At 49.2% G+C, this 25,121-nt stretch overlaps 1 protein-coding gene across 7 annotated transcripts in view; it reads left to right on the top strand.

Annotated features, from left to right (window-relative positions):
* Rimbp2 (RIMS binding protein 2) overlaps positions 1–25,121 on the top strand; it is a 79,623-nt gene that overhangs the window by 39,856 nt on the left and 14,646 nt on the right. For 4 of the 7 annotated variants that reach the window (XM_051205080.1, XM_051205083.1, XM_051205082.1 and 1 more), the window contains exons 8-17: positions 868–977; positions 4,344–5,156; positions 9,634–9,785; positions 10,932–11,387; positions 12,684–12,830; positions 14,321–14,479; positions 16,779–17,489; positions 18,926–19,043; positions 23,894–24,078; positions 24,617–24,785. In XM_051205080.1, coding sequence (XP_051061037.1) covers positions 868–977; positions 4,344–5,156; positions 9,634–9,785; positions 10,932–11,387; positions 12,684–12,830; positions 14,321–14,479; positions 16,779–17,489; positions 18,926–19,043; positions 23,894–24,078; positions 24,617–24,785 — 3,020 coding nt within the window. The remainder of the gene's footprint in view (positions 1–867; positions 978–4,343; positions 5,157–9,633; positions 9,786–10,931; positions 11,388–12,683; positions 12,831–14,320; positions 14,480–16,778; positions 17,490–18,925; positions 19,044–23,893; positions 24,079–24,616; positions 24,786–25,121) is intronic. The other 3 variants (XM_051205084.1, XM_051205086.1, XM_051205085.1) reach the window with 1 other exon arrangement.

The following is a 25,121-nucleotide window of genomic DNA, read 5'->3' as shown; positions in this document are numbered from 1 at the left end:
TGTAAGCTGAAAAAAAAAGGTAAGTAGCATGCATAATGCTCTTCTTCAGTTAATACATATTTAGAGGCAACATAATTGAACTGGAGAGATGACTTAGCTGTCAAGAGTCATCAATGTCCTTCCAGAGGATGCAGGTTCAATTCCAAGCACCCACTTCAGGCAGCTCGCAATTGCTTGCAACTCCAGCTCAGTGCCCTCTTCTGGCTTCCACAGACACCACACATGAACATGCACATATACACACCCAGACACATACACATAAAGAAGTAAATCGTAACAAATAAAAGCAATGGTGTTTACTCTGTTTGTAGCAGCACACTAATTTGGAAATGTATAGTTCAGGTGAAGAGACGCATGGAAACAAGATGTCTGGACAAGATGTCCTCAGATTCAAAGAGCTCTCAGGGGCTTCAGAATTACGTGTAGCATAAATAATGAAAACCAGAGACAGATATTGGGGTTCAAGCTGAAGATCAGAAAAGCAAATCAGCCAGCTACTAGAGAGCTCTTACCTCTACAAAATCTTCAGAGAGAGAGCGAAAAAGAGAGAGAGAGTTCCTGTCTCATCCTTCCTTACATTCCTCTCTAATGTTGGGATTAAAGGTGTATACCACCACTGCCTGGCCTCTATGGCTGACTAGTGTGGCTAGCTTTGCATTCTGAACTTCAGGTTAGCATTATTTGTTGGACAATAAACAAAATATCACCTTTAACTATTGGTGTGAGCTAGCCAGAAGAGACTTGAGAGAAGACATAGGATCTCACTAACATGAGCTATGGCACCATTTGAGGGGTAACAGATGTGAGGACCACATGCTGGCAGACCATGACCAGGGCCACTAACATGCAAACTGCTTCTTCCCACAGTTATAACCCCTTTGATGGGCCCAATGAGAACCCGGAAGCTGAGCTGCCTCTCACGGCGGGAAAGTACCTCTACGTCTATGGGGACATGGATGAGGATGGGTTCTATGAAGGTCTGTGGCTGTGCTGCGGTTGGTGGGCACTGGCTTGTTCCAGGCAGAAGACCAGCATGCCCGGGCCCTGGGAGATGCGCCAGGTTCCCACATGTTCCTGGCTGCTAGCTCTCTGTTCTGTCCCTCCCTATCCCCAGAGGTCCCAGTCTCCCTCTGTGTTAATTGCCAGGACAGTAGAGCTGTCTTTCCAAGTGTTAATGGCAATAGATGGCTGGTACTTGGGAGCCTCAAGTATTCATCTTGGCAGAGTTCCTGGGCATCTGCGCACTGACATTGATGCTGATAGATGCTCTATAGCCACCTCTCATTATCCATGGGGAACAGGTCAACACTCAACCTCAAGGATGCTTGAGTCCATTTTAAAATCATGCGGTGTTTGCATATAACCTGGGTGCCTCCTCCTGTGCACTGGGACTCCTTCCTAGATGACTTCTGACACACACAGTAAAGTACCTGCCTGTGACAATCAGACTGCAGACAGACTCTGTACATGCTCTATACAGATAAACTTATTTTTCTTTTTATAATTTAAACTTTTTATTTATTTTACATACCAATCAGTTTCCCCTCCCTCCTCACCTCCCATTCCCTCCCCCAACCTCTTTTCCACCTCCTATCCACTCCTCAGAAAAAGTAAGGCCTCCCATGGCCAGTCAGCAACACCTGGCATACCAAGTCGAGGCAGGACCAAGCTCCTCCCCACTGTGTCAAGGCTGAGCAAGGCATTCCCTCCCATAGGGAATACAAAGAGCCAGCTCATGCACCAGGGACTGGTCATAGTCCCACTGTTAGGGGCCTCGCAAACAGACCAAGCTATGAAACTGTCCCCCACACACAGAGGGTCTAGCTCGGTCACATGCAGGCTCCCTAGGTGTTAGTCTGAAGTCCCTGAACTCCAACTCCTATGTGCTTGGGTCAGCTGTCTCTGTGGGTTGGTTCCTGTTATGATCTTGATCCCAAACTTATTTCTTAAACCTTTTCTGTAATTCTGAGGACAGGGGACTGGTGGGTAATAAGAACCATCCTGTTTCCCAAAGTGCCCATCTGTGTCATCTATGGTGGAACCATCATATGACCTCACTGAGTGCGGCTTTCCTGTTCTTGGGGGCCTTGAGGCTGTTGTTAGTTCAGAGGTCCAACCTCATTCCCTGACACCCCCTTCTCATTCTTCTCGCCCCTAGAGTTTACAGAAAGGAACTGGGCTCCGTCTACCCAGAAGCCCTCTGCTTTGTTGCCTTTTAGCCTGACAGCAGTACTGCTGCCCACAATCAGCTTTCTGGTTTTATTTGTATTTTATGTGTATGGGTGTTTTGCCTGCATGTATGTCTGTGTATCACATGTGTGCAGTACCTGGGAAGACCTGAAGAGGGCATCAGACCCCCTGGAACTAGAGTTGCAGGTGGTTGTAAGTCATGGAGTGGGTGCTAGGAATTGAACCCAGGTCCCCTGGATGAGCATCCCATGCTCTTAAGCATTGAGCCATCTCTCCAGACCCTGCTTCCTGAGTCTAGTTGGAGTTGTCCATCCCATGGCCCTTCTGCTCTGTGGGAAAGCCTGGTCTTGTCCTAGTGTCCTGAGCAGGAGGGACCATTGTTGAGCTAGTTTTCTCTTGCATGAGTTTGGATTGCATCTCAGAGTACATGGGAGCTCTGGGTCTCATTTTCTGGATGCCCACTTATGGGAGGTTGCTTTGTTCCTGTGACATCATAAGCTGAGGCCGAGTGAGTGGGCAGCCCTCTTCTTGGATGTATAGCCCTAGCAGATCTCACCTTAGGGTCAGCAGAGTGCCCAGCTCTACTGCCAGATGACCTAGTTGAAGTCCCTGAAACTTTGCCATCATGCATTGTACCCACCTAAAGGCTCTGAGGGCCTCACTCAAAGGGGTTCCCAAACTCAGGTTTTGATGGTCTGTGTGACCGTGGGACTTGTTTCTGTTCTCTGTGCCTCCATCTTTCCCATTGCAGGATGGCGAGAGCAATAGCACTCACTGTTCTCAATGTCTACAAGATGGGTTGGATGCTAGGAAGTGCTTGGAACATTGCCTTGTACATGGTCATTGCTCAATAATGTTAGATACTGTCATCACCATCCACATCATCACCACTGTCATAATTACCCTTATCACCTCTGTCTCCACCATCATGGTTCCCATCAACATCACCACTATCATAATCACCATCATCACCATCACCATTATCAATCACCATTATTATCACCACTGGCATCATTATTGTTATCATATCATCATTACTACCACTATCATTATTACCATCATCACCAGCACCACAATTATTATCAACAATATTACCATATCACTATCACTACCATATTATCATTATTATCACAACACCCACCATCATCATCACCACCACTATCAACTCCATCTTTATTGTTAACAACGTCATTACCAGCATCACTTCCATGTGTCAGACTTTGGTGCAAAGGATTGACTGCCTTAAGACCTATACCCTAAGTAGAGGTTAGGAACAGAATACAAATCTTAATTTGCCCTGTACATGCCATGTCACAGATCTCTCAAGGCAGGGAGAAATCCAATGGTCATGGTGCCACAACCTCCTGGGGTCACCTGGCCTCTCTTGGAAGGTATGCTATGATAAATGAGTCCCATTAATTCAAGAGCACATGCGTGCGAGCGCACGTGCGCATGTGCGCGCGCGCGCGCGCACACACACACACACACACACACACACACACACAGAGACAGACAGACAGACAGACAGACAGACAGAGAGACAGAGGCAGAAAGACAGAGTTCAGCTGCTTTCTAGAATAAAAAAGGCCACTCACCTCAACAAAAGCTAGGAAGTGTTTGGAACATATAGCATTTGCTTATGTCACACAACTTAATGGCAACTCTAATTGTCTCTGACACTTTGATAACAATCCAGTGTTTTTATTTCACATTGGATGGATGCTAGGGACCTAGGTGCTTGGGTGATTTACCCAATAGGGAGCTACCTTTAAATCCCTATTCACATGATCCTATGATTAAAAATGGTAGACATTTGTTAATCTCCAAAAGCCATGGATTTGACATGTTTCTTCATCTTGACATTTATTGAACACCAACTGTGTGCTGGGTTTTTCCAATGCTGGGCACTCAGTCAACATGAGCTTTTATTCCTATTGAACAGCTTCCTTGTTACTAGCATGTGCTTGGTGTGTACACCCAGATTCTCATAGGGCTGACTGAGGAAATCAGACTTGGTGATGGATGGGGTTATTGCAGACAGAAGGTATGGAGGGGACAGGAATGTGAACTCCTGTGATGCTTTGCTTTGTGCCATGCTGTGGGGTCCAGAGTCCTGGGGGATGGAGAGTAACATCTGTTCTTGTATCCTATAGGGGAGCTGCTGGATGGGCAGAGGGGCTTGGTGCCCTCCAATTTTGTGGATTTCATCCAGGACAATGAGTCACGGTTGGCTGGTACTCTGGGGAGTGAGCAGGACCAGAACTTTCTCAACCACTCTGGCATCAGCCTAGAGCATGACAGTATCCTTCATCTTCACTCCCCAACTCAAGTAGACTCTGGCATCACCGATAATGATGGGGGGACTCTGGACATGAGCATTGATGACATCGGAGAAGACATTGTGCCTTACCCTAGGAAAATCACCCTTATCAAACAGCTTGCCAAAAGTGTCATCGTGGGCTGGGATCCCCCTGCTGTCCCACCTGGCTGGGGCACTGTGAGCAGTTATAATGTGCTGGTAGACAAGGAGACACGCATGAGCCTAGCCCTGGGCAGGAGAACCAAGGCATTAATTGAGAAACTTAACACAGCCGCCTGCACCTACCGCATCTCTGTGCAGTGTGTCACAAGCCGGGGCAACTCAGATGAGCTACAGTGCACACTGCTGGTGGGCAAGGATGTAGTAGTGGCACCATCCCAGCTGCGTGTGGACAACATCACACAGATCTCTGCCCAGCTCTCATGGCTGCCTACCAACAGTAACTACAGCCATGTCATCTTCCTCAATGAGGAGGAACTGGACATAGTAAAGGCAGCCAGGTACAAGTATCAGTTCTTCAACCTCAGACCTAACATGGCTTACAAGGTGAAGGTCTTGGCCCAGCCCCATCAGATGCCCTGGCAGCTGCCCCTGGAGCAGAGGGAGAAGAAGGAGGCCTGTGTGGAGTTCTCTACACTGCCTGCAGGTGAGCCATATCCTCAGCGGGGGTGGGGGTGGGGGTGGGGTTCTATGAGGAAAGGATGCTAGAGCTCATCCTGCGCGGGTAGGAAAAGGCAGGAGGAGGTGACCATAGGAGTCTGTGTTATCCTTGAAAATCCTCAAATCCTCTGGGAAGTTCAGAGCATGGGTGCCTGTTCATGGATTTAGAGTTGGCTCTTGGATAGCATTTGGGGATGCACCCTCAACACTTGATCTGTCAGGGGCTGTCCTAGAATAGATGGGAGGGAATGAGGCCACATCTAGGCCTGGAAAGCCACACTCTATACCTCATACCTCCTCAAACAACCCTAGGGGAAGTCATGAGTTGAAGAGCTCACACCTCTTTCTAACGCTGTCCCTTCTTTCTTGGTTTTGGATATAAATAAACATTTACCAACGGACGGTGTGAAAGACAGTGAAGCAGTCCACCAAAGCTGCCGCCGGGCAGACTTGTCTCTCCTCTGCCTTCTTGGCTGTAACTGGGAGAGAGTGTGCCCTCTTTCACCCTCTCCAATATGCTTGGGGCCAGCAAACATCAGGCTTCTGGAGGTGCCCTGGTATAGAGAGGACCCAATGCTCCTATTTCAGTGGGTTCGCCTCTTCTGTGTCCCGGAGTGATATTGGTGGCTGCTGCATGCACCCTAATAAGTTTGTGAGGCAAAGGCAGCCCACACAAGTACAAGGCACACACATGCATAAGGATGTTTTTATGTCCAAAAGAAGAATAAAAGACTAGATGGTTCTCTGCCAACCCAGTGAGACTATCCTCAGGAAGAAGACTAGAACAAAACCAAAATATGCCATGAAAACTGTGGAATTGTTTACTGTTGGCCATTGGTCACGGGAACTCTGTAACTATGTGTTCTAGTTAACTTTAACCGTCGACATGACACAGCCTAGAGTCAAGTAGGAGGAGAGCCTCGAGGAGTTGTTTATCACAATGGCCTATGGGCATGCCTGTGGGAGATTGCCTTGGCTGTTAATTGATATGAAAGGGTCCAGTCCACTGTAGGAGGCACCATTCCCTAGGCAGATAGCCATAGACTGTGTAAGAAAGCTAGCTGAATATGAGCCAAAGAGCCAGTCAGTAATCAGTGGTCCTCCATGACTTTGGCAGCAAGTTCCTCCCATGACTTCCCTCAGAGATGGAATGTGACCTAGAAATATAAGCTGAATAAACCCTTTCCTCACCCAAGTTTTTTTTTTTTCTTTTGTCATTGTTTTATCACAACCATAGAAATGAAACTAGAACACTGTTCTTCATCGGGGTTTGATACTTCCTTCCTTTCCCCAGTGTGCCCACACTTTTATCAGGATTGAGTTAAATTTCCAATCTTGATAATTTCTTCATCTATCAATTCATGGTTATTCTTTATTCGGTTAATGTGGTGATTATGCTTCTTTTGAATATTCAACAACTTCATGCTTCTAGGGTTCAACTTGGTGTTTATGGGTGGATGAGCCCTGTTTTTAAATGATTTATTTTCAATTATGAGTACATGTGCGCATGCACTCAAGTGTGTGCACATGTGCACATATGTGTGTTAGTATAGGTATGTGAGCCGTGTGTGTGCAGTTACCCAAGGAAGCTAGAAGAGGGCATCAGATACCCAGAAGCTGGTATTATAAGTGTTTGAGAGCCAGCTGCTATGGTGCTGGGAACTGGACTTAGGTTGAAGAGCAGCAGATGCTCTTAACCCTGAGCCATCTCTCCAACTTCATTGGGGGGTTTTCCATCTATGTTCATGGAGGATATTCACGTACAGTTTTCTTATAATATCATTTGGTTTGAATACCAGGCCTCTGCTGGGGTCTTGTAGTGACCAGGGAACCTTGTCACCTGCAAGCACCTGTGGAGTTTTTTTGTGGCATCTACCATTTGATAGATGCAGTGGAAATCATGCAGACCAATAGTTTTCTTTGAAGAGATGTTGAAAGTTAGGTTTAAGGTAGTTAATAGACATGGTGTTTCAGCTCTTGTATCTTCTCATTTGTCAGTTTAGGTTAAGTACATCTTTTTCTTTAAGTTTATAATACAATGACATCACCTCTCCCTTCCCTTTCCTCCCCCAACACCATCCTATATATCTATCTATGTTCTTTTTCAAATTCATAACCTCTGTTTCCACTTATTGCTATTACATGTTACACACAGAGAGAGACACATATATTGGGGGGGCAGAAATAACACCCAGTCTTACCTTTTAGAGATTAGTTTTTATACATGTACACTCAAGGTACTATAAATTGCCTTAAATTGTGACATAATTCCTTTTGTTCTCTTGAATTTGCTTTAATATGCCCTGCTTTCACAACGCTGGAAGTGCCTGCTCTATACGGTCTATAGAATAACTACCATAGCTGAACTTCCGGTTTTGGATGAGTTTGTTAAGTAAATAGCCAGCAGATAGAGAGAAGCACACACAGGTAGAACGCATCATCAAACTGGACACTTAGGATAGGATATTCTACCAAGGTGACAGGAGTAGCCGGACTGAGGGAAGGAAGGAAGAACAAACAAGAGTAATTTCACCAAACCAAGGGCTTGCAAGCATCCAGCAGAAATCAACAGCAGAAGCAGCTGGCTGGAGTTTCGGGCTGAGTTTTCTCGCTGTGTTTGAGGTCCATGCCCCCCAGACCCCCTCTTCCCCTACATTTTATTATTGTAGGATAAACAGTAAAGTTTGTTGAAAATGATTTATCTTCTACCTGTTCACAAGGCACACAGTGCCTTTAATCCCTTAGCTATTTGCAGTTTTTCTCCCTCCCTGTTAATAGAGCCTGGCCAGCCTGATCCATAGGGGGAAAAGTAGATCTTGAGGCAAACATGCTCGGATCTGAGATAGTGTGTGGGACCACCCCACTTCCAGAACCAATTCATTAGCCCAGGCAGCTCGTGGTACTTCACAGCCCCCTTAATACATTGCTTTTCTCTTTTTTCAAATAATGATTTCTTTGAAGAAATTTTTTTAAATGTCCTTTCTTATTTCCTCATGCAATTGCCACTTACACTGTGTTCTGGTCTTCTTTTTTGCAGCCCAAGTTCCTGCCCGTTCTCATCTTCTTTTAACCCTGATGAGTCTCCTTTAGGATTCCTTATGCTTTTGTTTATAACTCACTATTTACCTTCAATGTTCAAATGTATCTTCTTACAGAATTGAGTTCTGGATGATTTGTTTCTCTGAGGGCGCCATTCCCCCTTTGGTTGACCTGTCATTGTCTCTATGATGAGTCAGCTGTCATTCCTACAGGGTACTTTGGCTTTTGAAGCTCATTCTGAACACACCTTCCTTAGACAAAGGTCACACATGAGCCACCAGGGGAAAATAGACTCTGATCCAGGCTGAGATTCTGAGACCTTTGTCACAATAGAGCAGTGTGGACCTGTGCCACCAGAAGGATCTAGCTTCTAACTTTGGGTAGCACAGTGGATTTTCTGAGCCTCAGTTTCTTCATTTACAAAATTATGTTGAAGACATCATTTATAATATCATTATGAAATAATGTGGATAAGTCCAAGGACTCTGGCAAGGGCCAAATATTACCAAACATGCAAAGTGCATAGGATGACTGACATGTGGACATTCCCCAGTGAGTGGTATTCTCTTCTGGGATGCCTTGGTCAGGTCTCTGATGTGTATGGCTTTCCTCTTGAGCTCATGAGTGCATTCTTTCCGAAATGAAGCCATCTGGACTCAGTCAAGAAGAGGTGGGAAATGCTACCCCAAGTCTGGAGTAAAAAATGCTATGTTCTGGTTTCTGAGGGCATATGGGCTATCCCACAGCCACTGGAATGGCTTGGAGACCTGGGAAGTATTTCCCTACTACCTGAATTAGTGGCTCTGGGCACTTTTTTTTCCCGAAGAACCAGTGAGCATGGTTCACATGATATCAGCCTCCAAGGAAGCCACCAGTCTAGACCCTTGAAATATCTGGGTCAGGCTGAACTCTTTTGACACCGAGTTTTCCCAGTTCCATAGAATGGTATGATGGGTGGTGTGAGGTCAAAGGTTGCTGTCTCTAGAGATTGGTGATGAACATGAAGATGGGGGACATGCAACAGCCAGGAGGAGAAGGAGTAAGAGAGGTGGGGAGAGGAGGTTTGCTAGAGGTATCTTTCCTCTGGAACCACCCAAGGGCTGCTTGGCTTCCAAGTCCTTTAGCAGAAGGAGCTCCATTCAATTGGAGCATAAAAGCAGGTTTCTCAGAGGCAAATGGGCCCCTTCCCTGGATGCAGGTGAATAGATGCCAGGTCTGGGAAGCAGCACAGCTTGCATGGGCATCCGGCTGAATGCTTGCCTTCATTACCTACAGACGCCTGTTAGCGTTCTCCCCTCCATTTTCCTTTCTTCTCTTCCTTGTCAACCATATGGACAGCTCCATTTTCAGGTGTGACAAAGCAAGGGAAGAAAGGCCCAAGGACCATGTTCTGACAGCATCTGTCCCTTTCTCTCCTTCCTTAGGGCCCCCGGCCCCACCACAAGATGTCACCATCCAAGCTGGAGCCACAGCCGCCACTGTTCAGGTCTCCTGGAAGCCCCCTGCACTGACACCCACTGGGCTGTCCAATGGAGCAAATGTCACAGGATACGGCGTGTATGCCAAAGGGCAGAGGGTGAGCATGGGGTGTGAGGCTCAACCCTGCAGGGGCAGGCTTAGGGAGGGAGGGGGGACAAATTCTCAAGGGAGAATTCGAGGATCTTCCAGCTTCAAGTCTCCACCAGCCTTCATGAGATCCCAGCTGGGCCTTCACTCTGGGGTCTGTCTGCCGCAAGTCTGAGAGTGAGGAAGTCCCATTCTGTTTTGGTTCCCACCTAGGTCCAGTGTCCTCTCTGCCTCCCTCACAACTGCCCTGCTCCACCTAATACTGAATTCACCAGCATCAGGCTCCCAGGCAGTTACTGGCTTGCCAGTTTTTAACAGACTGTGTGTTTGCAAGTTAAGACCCACGTAGGCAACCTTCCATTTGCATGTGACCAGGCCTGGACTCTGAGAAATAGCTGTGTCTCTGGTGCCCCTGAGTGGAGAATCCACCATCTAAGCCTGCCATCTCTGTGCCGGCACATGAAGGAGAAATTCTACCCCGAGGAAGTCTCTAGAAAGCTTCTGTTAATCTGTTCACTGGAGTTTTTATTGCTGTGAAGAGACACCATGACTACAGCAACTCTTATAAGTGAAAGCATTGAATTGGGCCTGGCTTCTATTCAGAGGTTTAGTCCATTATCCCATCTGGAGGCACAAAGGCAGATGTGGTGCTGGAGAAGTAGCTGAGAGGTCTACATTGGTATCCACGGGAAGCAGGAAGAGAGAGAGACACCGGGTCTGGCTTGAGCATCTGAAACCCCCAAACCCACCCTTAATCACTCGCTTCCTCTAACAAGGCCGCACCTCCTAATAGTGCCACTCGCTGGTGATCAAACATTCAAATATACGAGCCCATGGGGGGGGGCGTTCCTATTCCGACCACCACAACTGTTGCCACCCCATTCTCCCCTCTGGTGACAGATTGGGCTGATGGACTTGGGTATGAGGCCCCCAACCATTTCTCCCATGATTCACCTCTTGCAAGCTGTAGGCTGTCCCAGTGCAAGTTCCGTGATCTCTAAGGGCAGGTTTCATGCTAGCTAGCTCAGCGAGTGACTTGAGCCAGATGTTGGGCTCAAGATATTGGACTTTTTCTGCCAGACATCTGGCTTCAGGAGAGGCCACTGCTGGGCCAACAGGTGCCAACAGCCTGTGCAATGGCTTTCTCTGTGTGCAGGTGGCCGAGGTCATCGCCCCCACAGCAGACAGCACGGCAGTAGAGCTGGTCCGGCTTCGCAGCCTGGAGGCCAAGGCTGTGAGTGTGCGCACCCTGTCTGCACAGGGCGAGTCCATGGATTCTGCCCTGGCTGCCATCCCCCCTGACCTCCTGGTGCCCCCAGCCCCCCACCCGAGGACTGCTCCCCCACCAAAGCCATTAGCAAGTGACCTGGATACCAAAGACCAACACCTGGGTCCCCACGTCAAAGTAGATGAGGCCTGGGAGCAGACCCAGCCACCAGGCCCTGCACATGGCCATATGTTGGAACCACCTGACATGCATAGTGCTGGCCCGGGAAGAAGGTCACCCTCACCCAGCCGGATCCTCCCTCAGCCACAAGGAGCCCCTGTGTCCACCACCGTCGCCAAGGCCATGGCCCGTGAGGCTGCACAGAGGGTGGCTGAAAGCAGCAGGGTAAGTTGTGTCTTCCTAGAGGGGTTGGTCCAGGACTCTTGGGGTGAGGTATGACCTGTCCCCGTGCCTAGCAGGTAGAAACAGATCTACCAGAGAGCTCTCTAGACCTCAGCCTAGCACTCTTGTCCTGAACTGGGCAGGGCCCATTCTTTCACTGCAACGTTCCTGCCTGGGTATTTGTGTGTGTTGGGAAGGGGCTATTGTGACTGTGGAGACTGAGTGAGGTTAGGACATGCGCCCAATAAATCACCTATAGGGTGCCCCTCCCCACCAGGGGGAGTAGGACCCAGGACTGAACTGGCCCAGGACCTTCCCATCTCTCCCAGGTATCCACCTACCAGATGCACATATGTTTGGGGCAAGCTCAAGTGTCTCCAGCAAGGTTGTCAGCGGGACCTACTGGCAGGACCCTCTTAGTGTTGGTTGTTCTGTGGGTCTCACCAGGATGGTGACCCCTGGGAATGTCTGCCAAGGCTAGGGCACCCTCCTCCCAGGGTCAGGGTCAGGGTCAGGAGGGTGAGGATACATGGCCAAGGGTCAGTAATGGAGTTGTGGGCACCTGGGAGGATGTTTTTAACACATGTTCAGCCCTGTGTACACCCATGAGGACACAGAGCTACCCTGACTCCAGGGCCCCAGAACCTTTTAGGAAACCATCTGTGAAATCTGGTATTTCAGTGGCCACTGATACAATACATACTCATGAACTTGGGGACTCTGCTTGAAGGGTAATCTGAGGCTCAGTGAGGCTGGAGCCAGGTCTGAATTGGGGTCACTGGGTGTTGCTTATGGCTGAGGGGCAGAGGAGCCTAGTGCAGTCTCAGAGCAGATTCATGAGAGCCCAGAAGCTGCTAGACTGGGTCAGAGACCCTTCCCGGGCTCCTGCTTCAATGCAGTGGTCACTGTCCAAATGAAAGCCAGGCGAGGCAAGCAACAGAGGAAGAAGTTTCCCACTGAGGTGTAAGGTTCCCTCCAGTGATACTCAGAGTGATTGAGGCCTCATAGAGAGGGTAGCGGAACAGAGGAGCTGGCCCCAGGAGCCTGGACCTCATGGGACCCACTCTCCAGCAGCAGCCTAGAGTCACATGCTTAAGGAGTCACAGCTCAGCATATTTCATGCATCTGTCCCAAAGGCTCTGCAGGGCTCAGTGTGAGAGAGGCCTCCCCAGGGTACCTCTGGAGATCTCCTTGCCTCTCTCAGCACTTGGGGTAAGGATAACAACAATGTGTGTTTCTGGAGTCCCCTCCAGCCCTTCTCCTCATGGCCACTCATCTTTGTCCCTTTCTCTTTCCAAGTTAGAGAAAAGGAGCCTCTTCCTAGAGCGAAGTGGTGCCGGGCAATATGCCAACTCAGACGAGGAGGATGGCTACGCCTCCCCTGAGGTCAAGAGGAGAGGGACATCTGTGGATGACTTCCTGAAAGGGTCAGAGCTGGGCAAGCAGGTGAGAGCATGTACCCCGCATCAGCCTTTGGCTGGCGGCAGCTTTAGCTGGAGGCATGGGAGTTTGGAGTTATGAAGATAGTTCCCTAAGCTGCCTTGGGTGTGTGCCCATGCATAACTGTGTTTATGTATGCACATGTGTTTGTGTGTGCACTTGTGCCTATTTGATATGTGCATGTGTGTACAAGTGCATGTGCCTGTGTTATGAGTGTGTAAGGTGTGTGTATGTGTTCCTGTTTGTGGATGTCCCTCTGTGTGTGTGTCTGTGTGTCCCTTTGTACATGAATATGTATGTGTATGTGTGTTTCTGTATGGACATGTGGAAATGTGTTCCTGTGTGTTTACGTGGGTGCACGTGTGTGTGTTTTTATGTATGTCTGTATATGCTTGTATGTGTGTATGCATATTTACTTGTCTGTTTAATATGTATGTGCATGAGTATGCTTATTTATGTGCTCATATATGGTAACTGTGCACATGTGCTCATATGTAAGTACATGTGACTAAATGACTGAATTCCCATGTAGCATTGTGTACATGTTTATGTGCACTTGTGTGTGGAGATGCATCTGTGTGTGTCAACATATATATATATATATATATATATATATACATATATATATATATATATGCTTGTCAGTATATGTTTCTATGTATCACTCTATGAATATGTGCATATGTATTGTGAGGAGTGTGCATATAAATGTGTTCCTATGTGTGTTCTTATATGTGGACAAATATATGCACATGAGCATGTGTCTCTGTATGTGTGCATACATTGTACATTTGTTTGCATTACAATAGTTCTTTTAAAAGTCTCAGTGTCACCCCATGTGACTACTTGCCCTGTCATGTTCTCTTGTGTGACACTGTATAGATATGTACACATGGGTGTCCTGGCCCTCAGTCATCTGAATTGGCTATGTTGGCCCTCTGTTCAGCTGGTGAAGTACAAAAGTGACAGTTTGGAAGTTGAGCATCATTTAATGTGACTTGTCAATATTGCTTGCTCTGCCTTTTCCAGAGTCCAGGGCCATGCTCATGCCTGTCAGAGTGGGGTGGCCTGTGCTGTCCTCTCTCTGCTGCTTAGACAAAGTTGTATCAGGCTTTGTTTTCTTCACCAAGATGAGCTGTGCATACACTCTGTCCCACAATCCTTGTTACATGGGCTCTACCAGTTGGCAAATACAGGTCCAGGACTCAGGGAGGATAGCCTGGGAGCCTGTGGCATTTACAAGATGTCCCATCAGGAGCTGGAGATAGCTCAGTGGTTAAGGATAGCTCTTTCAGAAGACCGAGGTTTGATTCCCAGCATCTCCATGGTGGCTCACAACTGTCTGTAACTCCAGTTCCAGGGGAGCCAATGCCTTCTTCTCTCCTTCCATGGGCACTAGGCACACATGTAGAATACAGTCAAAACACTCAATACACATAAAAATAAAAATGAATAAATAAGAAAAAAGTACCATCTGTGTGCCTGTTTGACCATAGCCCCACTGTTGCCATGGAGACGATTACCACACCGAGAGCAGCCGGGGGTCAGACCTGTCGGACATCATGGAGGAGGATGAGGAGGAGCTGTGCACAGAGATGCAGCTGGAGGATGGGGGCCGGCGCCGGCCCAGTGGCACCTCTCACAACGCTCTCAAGGTGAGCACTGAGTTCGTGACAGGGTGCCCCAAATTTGAGGGCTGCTCCCTTCTGCCCCTTTGCTGGGATTGTTTTATGGATGCATTCAGGAGTTCCCTGCTGCTCCTGTCTGCTTCGCCAAGAAGTCTGGGTACTAGAATTTCAGGGATCCATTTGGAACCCCTGGACACAGCCAGCACAGTCCCACAGTAGTGGGAATAGAATTATAAACAACAAAGCTAGCCTGAGCCTTACATGCTCAAACAGCAGGTGCAGCTTCTGGGTTTGCACTCAACTGACACTGCGGGCCTGGGCTACACATTCTTGCATAAGAGGAGGAATCCATGCAGGCTAGAGCCACGCGGCTGAGGCCAGAGGAGGCCTAGGACAACACACTCCTGGGTCTATTACCCGAGCCCCATACCAGGAGAGAGTCCATTCCATCCACCCCTGGAGATCTGAGATGGAAGGCTGGCTACTTTGTGAGAAGGGGGTAGGGGATGGTGAAGCCTGCGGGGCTTATTTCTGCAGATCTGCAGTATCTTGCGCTGTGGTGGACAGAAGACAACACGCATCACAGCTGTCTGCCCAGGGCCTCTATGGGGACATATGGACGTTTCCCCTAGAGAGGTCCTTGCAGGGGCTTTTGGGACCTCCATGTGGCCCTGCATGGTATGGTTCACACCATTCCCTGTGCCCCTCTCCCAGTGGGTTCCACACAACTCTCTTCTGAAGACTCCTGGCCTGAGACTCCTACCTGCCCTAGGCTATGTTCTAGAGCAAGAGCCATGGGTGGATCAGGGCAAGGCATACACCTGTGCTTTCTACCTTCCAGACACTTCCCTGGACAGGGGAAGATATTAAAAGCTGCTTCCCAGGAACTGCTTAACAGAGGAAGGGCCAACAAGGGTGTTGTGAAGCGGGACGTGTAGCCCCATCCACCGCTCTTCCTCTTATAAACAGCCCAACAGTATCCTAGGGGAAGTAGGAGCAGGGTAGCCACAGGTGTGTGCCACTTGCCCACCGGGCTTCTTGTGGGTGTGGGTTTTGAGAGTCTCCGAAGAAACTGCTAGGGGGAGTTGGAAGCTGTGGCCATACTAGACCCACAGCCCCACATGGCAGTGACTGGCTAAGCCAAGCCAGGTTTCCTGGAGGGACCAGAGCACATGACCCTTCATCTCGGACTGTTCCAGCTCACCTGCCTACCCCGTGTTACCCTCTTTTTCAGCTATCATTCTTCACCCTTCACCTTCATAGAGCTCAACACACCTGAGCCAAACAGCCATGAATGTTGCGCTATAGAGGAGAAAGCTACATGAGTTATCAGATCCTGCGCCCACCCACCTGTGGACAGTCGCAGAGCATACAGTAGACTATGCTAGGAAACAACCCCCGCCCACTCCCCGTGGACTGAGGTGTCCACAGACCAGTGGGGGCAGCTGGCAAGGCTGGCAACCCTAGACCTCAGCAGGGGGTGAGAGCAGCTTTCCTAGAGCTAGCCACATCTCCCCAAAGGAGGGTATAGAGCAGTGATTGGCACCAAAATATGTCCTTCGGAACGAGACAGAAGCGGAGGCCCGGGCTGGCAGGCAATGGTGCATGTGGAGATGCAGGCTAAGGCTGGAATGCAAAAGGGTTTGTGTAGCAATCTCAGAGTGGCCAGCTCTGTGCCAGCTTCTGAGCCCAGATGGGCCAGACATGGTAAATAAATGTCAGGTGCAGAGGCAGAGGAGATGGTCCTTGGATCTTTGTAGGTACCAAGTAGGCACTGGGTCTGTTAAGGCAACATTCATTAGAACACAGGTTCCCTTTAGCTAAGGGAGAGGTGGATGCTCAGCTGGGGTGCTGGGAAGGCAACAGTCCACAGGACCAAGGGCACTGTGGGGCCACCTCCAGCTGCACTGGGCATTCAAGGGTAATTGTCCCTGGGCTACAGAGAATCAGTGACCATGACAGATAAATTCCCCTCATTACTCTGGGTAACTCATCATAGGGGCAGGCAAGGGCCTGGGAGCATTTTTTCCTCCCGTCTGGGCCACCCTTTCCTCCCTCTGGCTCACCCGCATGGCGTCTGCTCCTGACGTCCCGCTGGCTCCTCTGTGTGCTGTCCCTCACCTTCTGCTCTGCGCCCACCACGTGGCCCATTTGCTCCATCCCAGAGCCCCAGCAGGCATGCTGCAGGTCCCCCACAAGCAGAGGCTGCCTCACGCTGCCCTCCCCCCGCCTCCCTGCCAAGACTAATTCTGTGTGTGTTTTCTCTCCTTCCTTCACCGCCTCATGTCTGGTCATACACCGCTCTCTCACACATGCTGTCCCCAAGGAATGCCATAAGGCTAGGAGCTTGGAAGGCGCTTTCCTGGAGCAGCCCGAGTTCCCCCAACAGCCCCACCGCAGTAAGAGACTGTTCAGTATCCCTGAGGTAGCTGAGGAGGACACGGAGCATGGCGAGCCGCTGCTCAGGCAGGGCATGGGGTCCTCGAGAGCCAGGGCCTTGCTGGCCATGGAGCGTGGGCCAGCGAGGTCCTGTTGGGGACATCCAGTCCTACAGGGATCCTGGCTCCCTGCAGAGCACAGGGGCCTGGGCATCCATATGGAGGATCTCTTTCTGGAAGACAGAGGCTGTCGGTTCAGCCGCTCGGCCACCAGGAGCCCGGACAGTGGTTTGGACTGCGGCAGTGAGGAGGAAGAGTCTCGATTTAGTTTCAGGAGCACCTCGGCCAAGTGCAGTCCAGGCCCTGGTCACTGTCCATGTAGGAGAAGCCCGAGGCCCCTGCTGGCCCGGAGGCGGACGCTGACCCGACAGAGCAGCATCGAAGAGGACTTTGGGGAGCAGGTGGATCCCAGTGACGTCATCAGGAGCGATGACGCCCAGCTCAGCCCGGAGAGGCCCGTGCCCAGGAGGGATGGCTGGGACGAGGCCAGCGACCGCGAAGATTTTCGGGGTGTCTGGAGGAAAAGCCCAGCCATGCCCGACAGTAGGGCAGCTGAGCGGCTGGCACAGCCTCCTCCCCGTGTGGCAGACGGCCCTTTGGTGTGTCAAGTAACCACCCTCCCCACACGCTTGCCAAACCAATCCGTGCTCTCATCCTTTTGTTGGTTTTTGCCTTTGGTTCGGGTTTTGGAGTGCATCTGGGGACTCTCTGGGCCGCTCTCTTTGGTTCTCCCTGCATTTTTTGATTTCTTCAGCCCCATTGCTTCCCAATTGCTTGACCATCCCGAAGGTTTTCTTGCTTTGGAGTAACAATCTCCCCACAGAATCAGCGATGGTTACGGCTGCTTTACTTAAAGGACAACTGAATCTAAGTTTTAATTAAGGGTTAGCTGAACTGCTGAGTATCTAGAACTTGGGAAACATGCATCCCCCTTGCCCCCCTAAAATGATCCTTAGGGACAGACTCATGGAGGACTACTGGTATGATCAAAGGGTTTTTTGCCCTTATTGTTTCGGCTTTTTAAGTTTTTCTTTTTCCGTTTTGGCTTTCATCTATAACTTTTTAAAAATATGGAGAATAAGCAGGGAAGAAACTCATTTTTGTAAATTGTTCCCAAGGACTTCCTCATCCCCCAATCTTTTCCCTCCTCTGTGTCTCCTGCACAGCATGGGGTCACCCAAGGCTTCCTATATCTCTGTGATTGTATCCTTCCTACAACATCTGTCCCCCCCACAGCTGTGCTCAACTGTCATTGGGCACACATGTGGGCCATCAGCATGGCGGCAAGCCTCCTCCTGAGCCATGCACTCTGTGATGATGTGTCCACACCAGCGCCAGCCACTGCCTGCACCCCATGGTGCCTGCCCAGTCTCACCCATGCCTATAGGCTCAGATACCTTTGCTCCTGTGTCCTGGGAATGGCTGCCATTAGCCCGATTCCTAGTGATCTACTTCCCTTCAGTCAGTTCTGACCCCTAGTCCAAATGAGAGGTAGATATCTCTAGTCAGGGGGCCTGCTCAGGTCCAGGTTAAGCCCGGAGCAAGATTAAAGCTGATAGCACACAGGTACTGCCCTCTGAGTGTCCAGAATCCTCTGTACCCCTTCTGTCTATGATGGACTTTGGGAACTATGGCAGTGTATCTCTAATAGTGTGACACTTGGAGAGGGGGGGTGGGACAAGAAAACCAGGAAAAGACTTACCTGAAACAGAGCCTGAGCTGTAAAACAAACCATAGTCAATTTGCTTCAGAGGATTTGGCTTCAGGAGCAATAGCATCAACCGAAAGCTTCCTCTTATGACTCGTTTTTTACTACTAGGCCCCACTGTGGTGTGTCCGGAAGGGACCCTGATATAGAAAGCCAGTTCCTGGGCCCAGCTGGCTTCTCCCCCCGGTCACTCAGCTAACCTTTCAGTTAAAAGCTACGTTTAGTTGCCTTTAGTGCTTCTGCTTCCAATCCGGATTGATTTGGCTGTAACTCCTCTTTTCCTTCCAAGGCCGGCCGTACCTAACTATGGTGTTCTTTTGGGTCTAGATTTTAGGAAACCCTGCTTTGATGGGGCGAGCAGACCGGATGGATCATGTGAGCCGAAGGTATTCTCACAGTGGCGGAGGTCCTCAGAGGCACCGGCCGACGATGGCTCCATCCATTGGTTAGTGACCTGATCCGTATCATTCACTTCCTGCCCACCACCTACTTAAAAACAATCAATGATCACACATTAGGATTTTGGTCCCTGGGACAAATGCTTGAGAAAAACAACTGAAGGGAAAAAGGACAAGAGGACTCATAGTATCAGGGTTTAGTCCACCATGGCAGGGAGAGTGTGGGAGGAGAGTGGCTCACCTCATAACCGCCATCGTGTGGGAGGGCAAGGCGCAGAGAGAGTGGGGAGAGGAGGAGGAGAGAGAATGAAATACTGCATCTACTGGCTTTACCCTTTCCCTTCCTATACCATCAACCGCAGCCCCTTGGATGGCACCTCCCACATTCCCACACGGAGGACACAGTTCCTCCTGCTAAATCCTTTCTGCACCCACCCTCAAAGATACACTCAGAGAAGTGCCTTAGGAAATTCCTGAGGGGGGGGAGAGAGAGACAGAGACACGCCGAGTTGACTCTGTACCCCAGATATCACTATGAGCTCCAGGTGAGTGCATAAGCCACAATGGTGCAGGTCTTGGGAACACTTGGAAGCTGGAAGTGTCCTCAGCACATGTGCACCCTTCCCTATTCACCGCTGGCCCTTCCCCTTGTCCATCCCAATCACATTCTCCCCTCCCACTTCATGACAGCCGGGCTTCCTTTTCTTACAAACTGTTTGGGATTCAGCCAATGGTGCCCAAAGCTGTCAGTCATTTGGTTGTCACCAACTCAGGATAAGGGTGGCTGCAGATCGGGGGGGGGGGGTATATTGCTGCCACTGGCATGGAATCATGGGGACAGTAATTCTAAGAAGTGGTGTTCATGAGGCAACAAGTGTGGAGAGAAGGCATACAAACCAGGCTTTTGTGACACACACAAATGTGCATGCATACACACACACACACACACACACAGACACCACTACTGAGAAAATAAGTAGGAATGGCTGGAGGACAATACCAGGTTTGCCATTTTGGAGAGGAAGAAAACCTGCTCAGGTGACCCAAACTGGAAAGGATTTAAACCCCAGCAAGTGGGAAGGGCTGGAACATGGTTCTTTTCCCAACACCAAGAGGAAGCTAAACAGCAGTAGGAACCCCTTCTGGGCTTCTTCCTCCTGCAGCAGCAGGGAGGAGACATTTGCTTTTACAGTTCTATAGTCTTCACCAGGCGTCTGCTTTACCTTTAATGATGTCCTGGAATGTTGGACATCCTCAGCTGGTTGTGTATACAGCTGCGGATGAGGCTCAGCTGGGGGAATGTGAGGCCTCAGATTCCATCCCCATACCCACAGTGCCAAAACAACACCACCCCACCAAACCCCACATAACCACCACCAAAACCTGTTTTTAGTGATCTAAAAAACAGCAAGAGGTGTGTGGCCAAACAAAAACCACGGACCCCAACATAGAAGATCCGGCAGGGCTCTGTGCTCCGATCCTAGCCTGGCCAATCTACCTCAATTAGCAAAGTGAGCAGAAATGGGTTTGGGCTGTCCCATTCTAACCTGAGGCATGAGAGCCAGGGCTGGCCCACTCAAGGCCAAGACCTTGCTCTGCTAGCCAAGTTAGGGACAGCCTTTACTGTCTTGTCTGGAACCCTTGTCATTGAATCTTGTGCAAGGTGTGTCTGGGATTCGTAAAGTGAAGAACTCAGGAGGCTGCAGGCATGTCACTGCCCCAAAGGGTAAGGCTGTGTAACGAAGATCACACCCTTCATCCTAACACTTGAAAGAGCATGATCCTGTAAGGTTCCCTTGCCTTTTCTTAGTTCTTATAGCCACCCAAGAACCTGTGTGAAAAATGTAATTTAAACCCAGCACTTTGCATGGTGTGCCCATGTATGGGAGAACAAACCTAAGTGCCTGTGAACACCTCAGAAGAAAACATCCATGTGATAGGCCAGTCACTCACCAAGAACACAGGCAGGTGGGCCAAGGAGTCAGTGACTGATAACCAGGGGTCAGGGGTCAGAGAACATGTTCCTCTGGTCCTTAATTCTCTATGCATGTTAAAACAGTAGCAGTTAGTGTCCAGAGAGATGGCTCAGTGGTTAAGAGCAGTTGCTGCTCTTGCAGAAGACTGGGTTCATTTTCCAGCACCCATATGGCAACACACAACCTGCTGTAACTCCATTTCCAGGGCATCTGGCAACCTCTTCTGGTCTCTACATACACATAGTGCACATGCATACATATAAAAGGTAAATTTTGAAAAAAATTAGTATTTTAGAAACTTGCTGTATCCCAAAAGCATCAGTTTTTCTTTCCAAGAGATAATGAAGTCTTTATATCATATTTTCCTGGGTGTATTTTTAGCAGACTGTGGAGCCACAACTAAGTGAAGTATGGTGGCTATTAATACTCTGATTTCTAGAACTATTATTAAGTGAACCATGTTCTGCGTGATTTAGAAAGATGGGTTCCTTAGCTGCCCGTCTAATGGCCAGGTTCCTTAGTTGGCTGTTTCCAAAAACCTTTAGTTGAGCTCATTTTTTTTTTCTTCAGAAAATCTTATTTACCCATCTTATTACCCATCTAATCTTATTTACCCATCTAATGCAAGGCCTGTGGAGGGGTCACCTTTCTGAAAATGAATGGCCTCACTCGTTCAAGTGTTAATGAATCTGTCTTTCTAATCAACTTGAACTCTTCCTTCATTGTTTCCCATTCTCTGGATGGTTTGGGGGAATACAGCACAGCCTATGTCCATAGGAAATGTTGACAATTGAAAACTAGTTGGGCAAAGTCTAGTCCTTCAGATGAGAGTATCCATCCCTGCCAAGAAAACATTGCATGCTGTAGACAGCATCAGACATTTAAGTAAGCTGTTCCTGAGTGAAGGCACCTCTGTGTACCCCTGAGTACTTAATGGTCATGTCCAGGGGAAGCTGACCACAGGCCTCCATCCTCATTTGTGTGCATGTCTGTGCTTTGTGTACATGCAGTGCCTGTGGTGGCCAGAAGAAGGTGCCAGATGCCCCTGGAACAGGAGTTATAGGTTGTTTGGAACCATTGTGTGGGCGCTGGAAACTAAAGCCAGGTCCATTGCAAAAGCAGCCAGTGCTCTTAACCTCTGAGCCATCTCTCCAGCCCTTGAGGCATGTTTATAACACATAAATAAGAAAGGAACAGGGGCCAGGACAAGAAGGCAAAGTGCAAACGGCTTCAGAGAAATAAAGACAAGGGAGATGTGGGGGTTTCTCATTTAACCTCATTTTAAAATCTGGAGTATTTTGCTTCTTTTCCCCTTAGATTTTCTGACACGGGACAGGTGAACATTACATATATTTGGGGTCTGGAAAATGGTGACTTGGGATGACAGGGTGATATCCAAGCTTCATGGCCACTTCATAGAGAGAGCATGCATCATTAAATCCTTATTATTTGGTGGGCTAAAGAATCCACCTCTTTGGTGTTCTCTGTCCACTTATGTTATCCCCTGAGTCACAGGCTAGAGATAGTTGTCAGGCCAGGTTGATCTCCCAAACCTCTCTTCTCCTGCCAATTTCAGTTTCTGACCAACAGGATCAGGAGGCTACCTGGTCACAGATGCTATTGCAGCAGTTTTCAGCTTGTGGTTGTGACCTCAGGGCTGGGGGTGAATGACCCTTCCACAGGCTTGCATATCAGGTATCCTGCATATCAGGCCATTCCTCACAATAGAAAAATTATGTTATAAGTAGCGGTGACGTAATGTTATGGCAACATGAGGAACTGTATTAAAGGGTCGCAGCATTAGGAAGGGTGAGAACCACTGCTCTGTTGTCTCCCTCTCTTATGAAATGCATGTCCATATACATGTGTGTGCATGGGTACACAACTGGCCTCTGTATTTCAGGTTCCACATGCTTGATTTGACCAACTAGACATAGAAAGTATCTGAAGGGCACTTTTACCTGTCCCAAACATACATGGACTTTTATTTTTTGTCACAACTGTGGAACAGCCAAGCATTGACACTGTACTGGGAATGCCCTGGAGTCAATTAAAGTGTCTAAGATGGGTGGGGGGTAAGGGATGGCTAGAGAGGTGCCTCAATAGTTAAGAACATGTTTTGATCTTCCAGTGGACATTTGACTCCAGAAACTCACAACCACCTGTATCTCCAGCTCCTGGAGGACTGGACTCCTCCAGCCTCTGAAGCACCTGCACTCATATGCACATACCTACACATAATTAAAATAGATCCTTTTCTAAGAGTGCCCAACTGGGAAGTGCGCGGGTTGTTCTATCTGCCATCTTTTTAAGGGGCAGGATCATTGTGGAGTTTAGTGTCTGCATGGGTTGAGTCTGCAATGAGCATCTTGTGGGTATAGCTAGACAACCACACACCTCATGATATCAAAGTGACACACACTCACACACATTAGGACCCATAGAAAAATCACAATTAGATACTGAAAAAGCACGAGTTCTGGTGAGGGGAGATGGAGAGGTGTATCTGCAGCTGGTTAAACAGTCAGAGCTGGCAGAACAGCCCTGTCAGCCATGTTGAACTCTGAAATGTGAGCACATGGAGAATAAATTTATGGTTAGCCTTGTGTTCTGCTGCAGATCTGAAGATCCAGAAGGCATCTCACAAGGGTCACATCTGCATTCTCAGGGGATCAAGCACCTATTCTGGCACAGCCACTGACTGAGGCTTCTTGCCCCCATGGCTTTCGCTCATAGTATGGCTTGGTTTGGAGTGAGGTCTTGTTCTGAAGCAATCACCTGCTTCCACAGACCACCTCTGGGGGATTTCTGGTCCCATGCTGAGCCTAAACACACAGAGAGAAGCAATCAGAGATGCCCTTTCCACAGATACACCCATAGGTGCTACATGATCCCTGTTCTCTGTCCGCTGCATGCTCCAGATGAATACACCGGGAGAGACCGCCTTTCTCCAGACTTCTATGATGAATCGGAAACTGACCCTGGTGCTGAGGAGCTCCCGGCCCGCATCTTCGTGGCACTGTTTGACTATGACCCACTCACTATGTCCCCAAACCCTGATGCTGCAGAAGAAGAGCTTCCCTTCAAAGAAGGACAGATCATCAAGGTAGTGATGGCAGCGGTGTCATGGGGCAGGAGGCAGAGACTAGCAGCGGGGTTGGAGCGGTGCTCTTGCAAGCTTGGGAAGTAGTAGCCTTTTAGCCTCAATGGCTGTTGGAGGAGTAGGCTCAGGACTGTGAAAGCCTTGGATTGCCTCTACTCCACCCAGGAGAAGGGCCCCTCCCTTCACCTGTCTGCCTGATATGATTGTGCACATACCTATGTATACGTACCTGCATGCCTCAGTGTTTCTTCTGTACTAATGTGCAACCAGAGCCTAAATTACAGACCCTGAATTTGAAAAGCAGGTTTCCATGCCCTGCACCTAAACTTCAAGCATGCATATCAACAGGGGCTGGGCTAAGAGAAGGGTGCAAGGAGCCATGGTCACTGGGCCCGTGGACCTGTGACTGATGGAGGAGAAGGGCGGGCTTTGAAAAGGGTGTTCTAAGCAGTTTGGGCTTTTAGGTGACTCTGCTGTTGGTGGGGCTGATGTATAGCTGAACCAGCCTATCAAAACGCTGTGTTGTTCCCTATGGTTCCAGGTATATGGAGACAAAGACGCAGATGGTTTCTACCGAGGGGAGACCTGTGCCCGGCTCGGCCTCATTCCTTGTAACATGGTCTCCGAGATCCATGCAGATGATGAGGAGATGATGGATCAGCTGCTGAGACAAGGCTTCCTGCCCCTGAATACACCCGTGGAGAAAATAGGTGAGCACAGTCCCTCGGGCTCTGCTGCGCTTACACCTTGCACTAGTCCGGTGGGGGTGGGGGTGGGGTGGGGAAGCTGCAGCCCCCAGATGCACAGGCCACACAGTACCTCTGAGTACCCAATTCATGGGAGGATTTGCTAACCCTTCCTTCTTGTTGGGTAAAACTCACTCTGCAAGCCAGTACTGGAACACACACACACACACACACACACACACACACACACACACACACACACACACACGATGGGAGAAGTGCAGCTAAAAATCTGCTCCAGTTTGCTTTCTGTTGTGATAAAACATTACCACCCAAAATGACTTGGGGAGGACTTTACAC

This window comes from Phodopus roborovskii, unplaced genomic scaffold (assembly GCF_943737965.1).
Source record: "Phodopus roborovskii unplaced genomic scaffold, PHOROB, whole genome shotgun sequence".
Lineage (NCBI taxonomy): Eukaryota > Metazoa > Chordata > Mammalia > Rodentia > Cricetidae > Phodopus > Phodopus roborovskii.
This window is presented reverse-complemented; position numbering and strand designations above follow the sequence as displayed.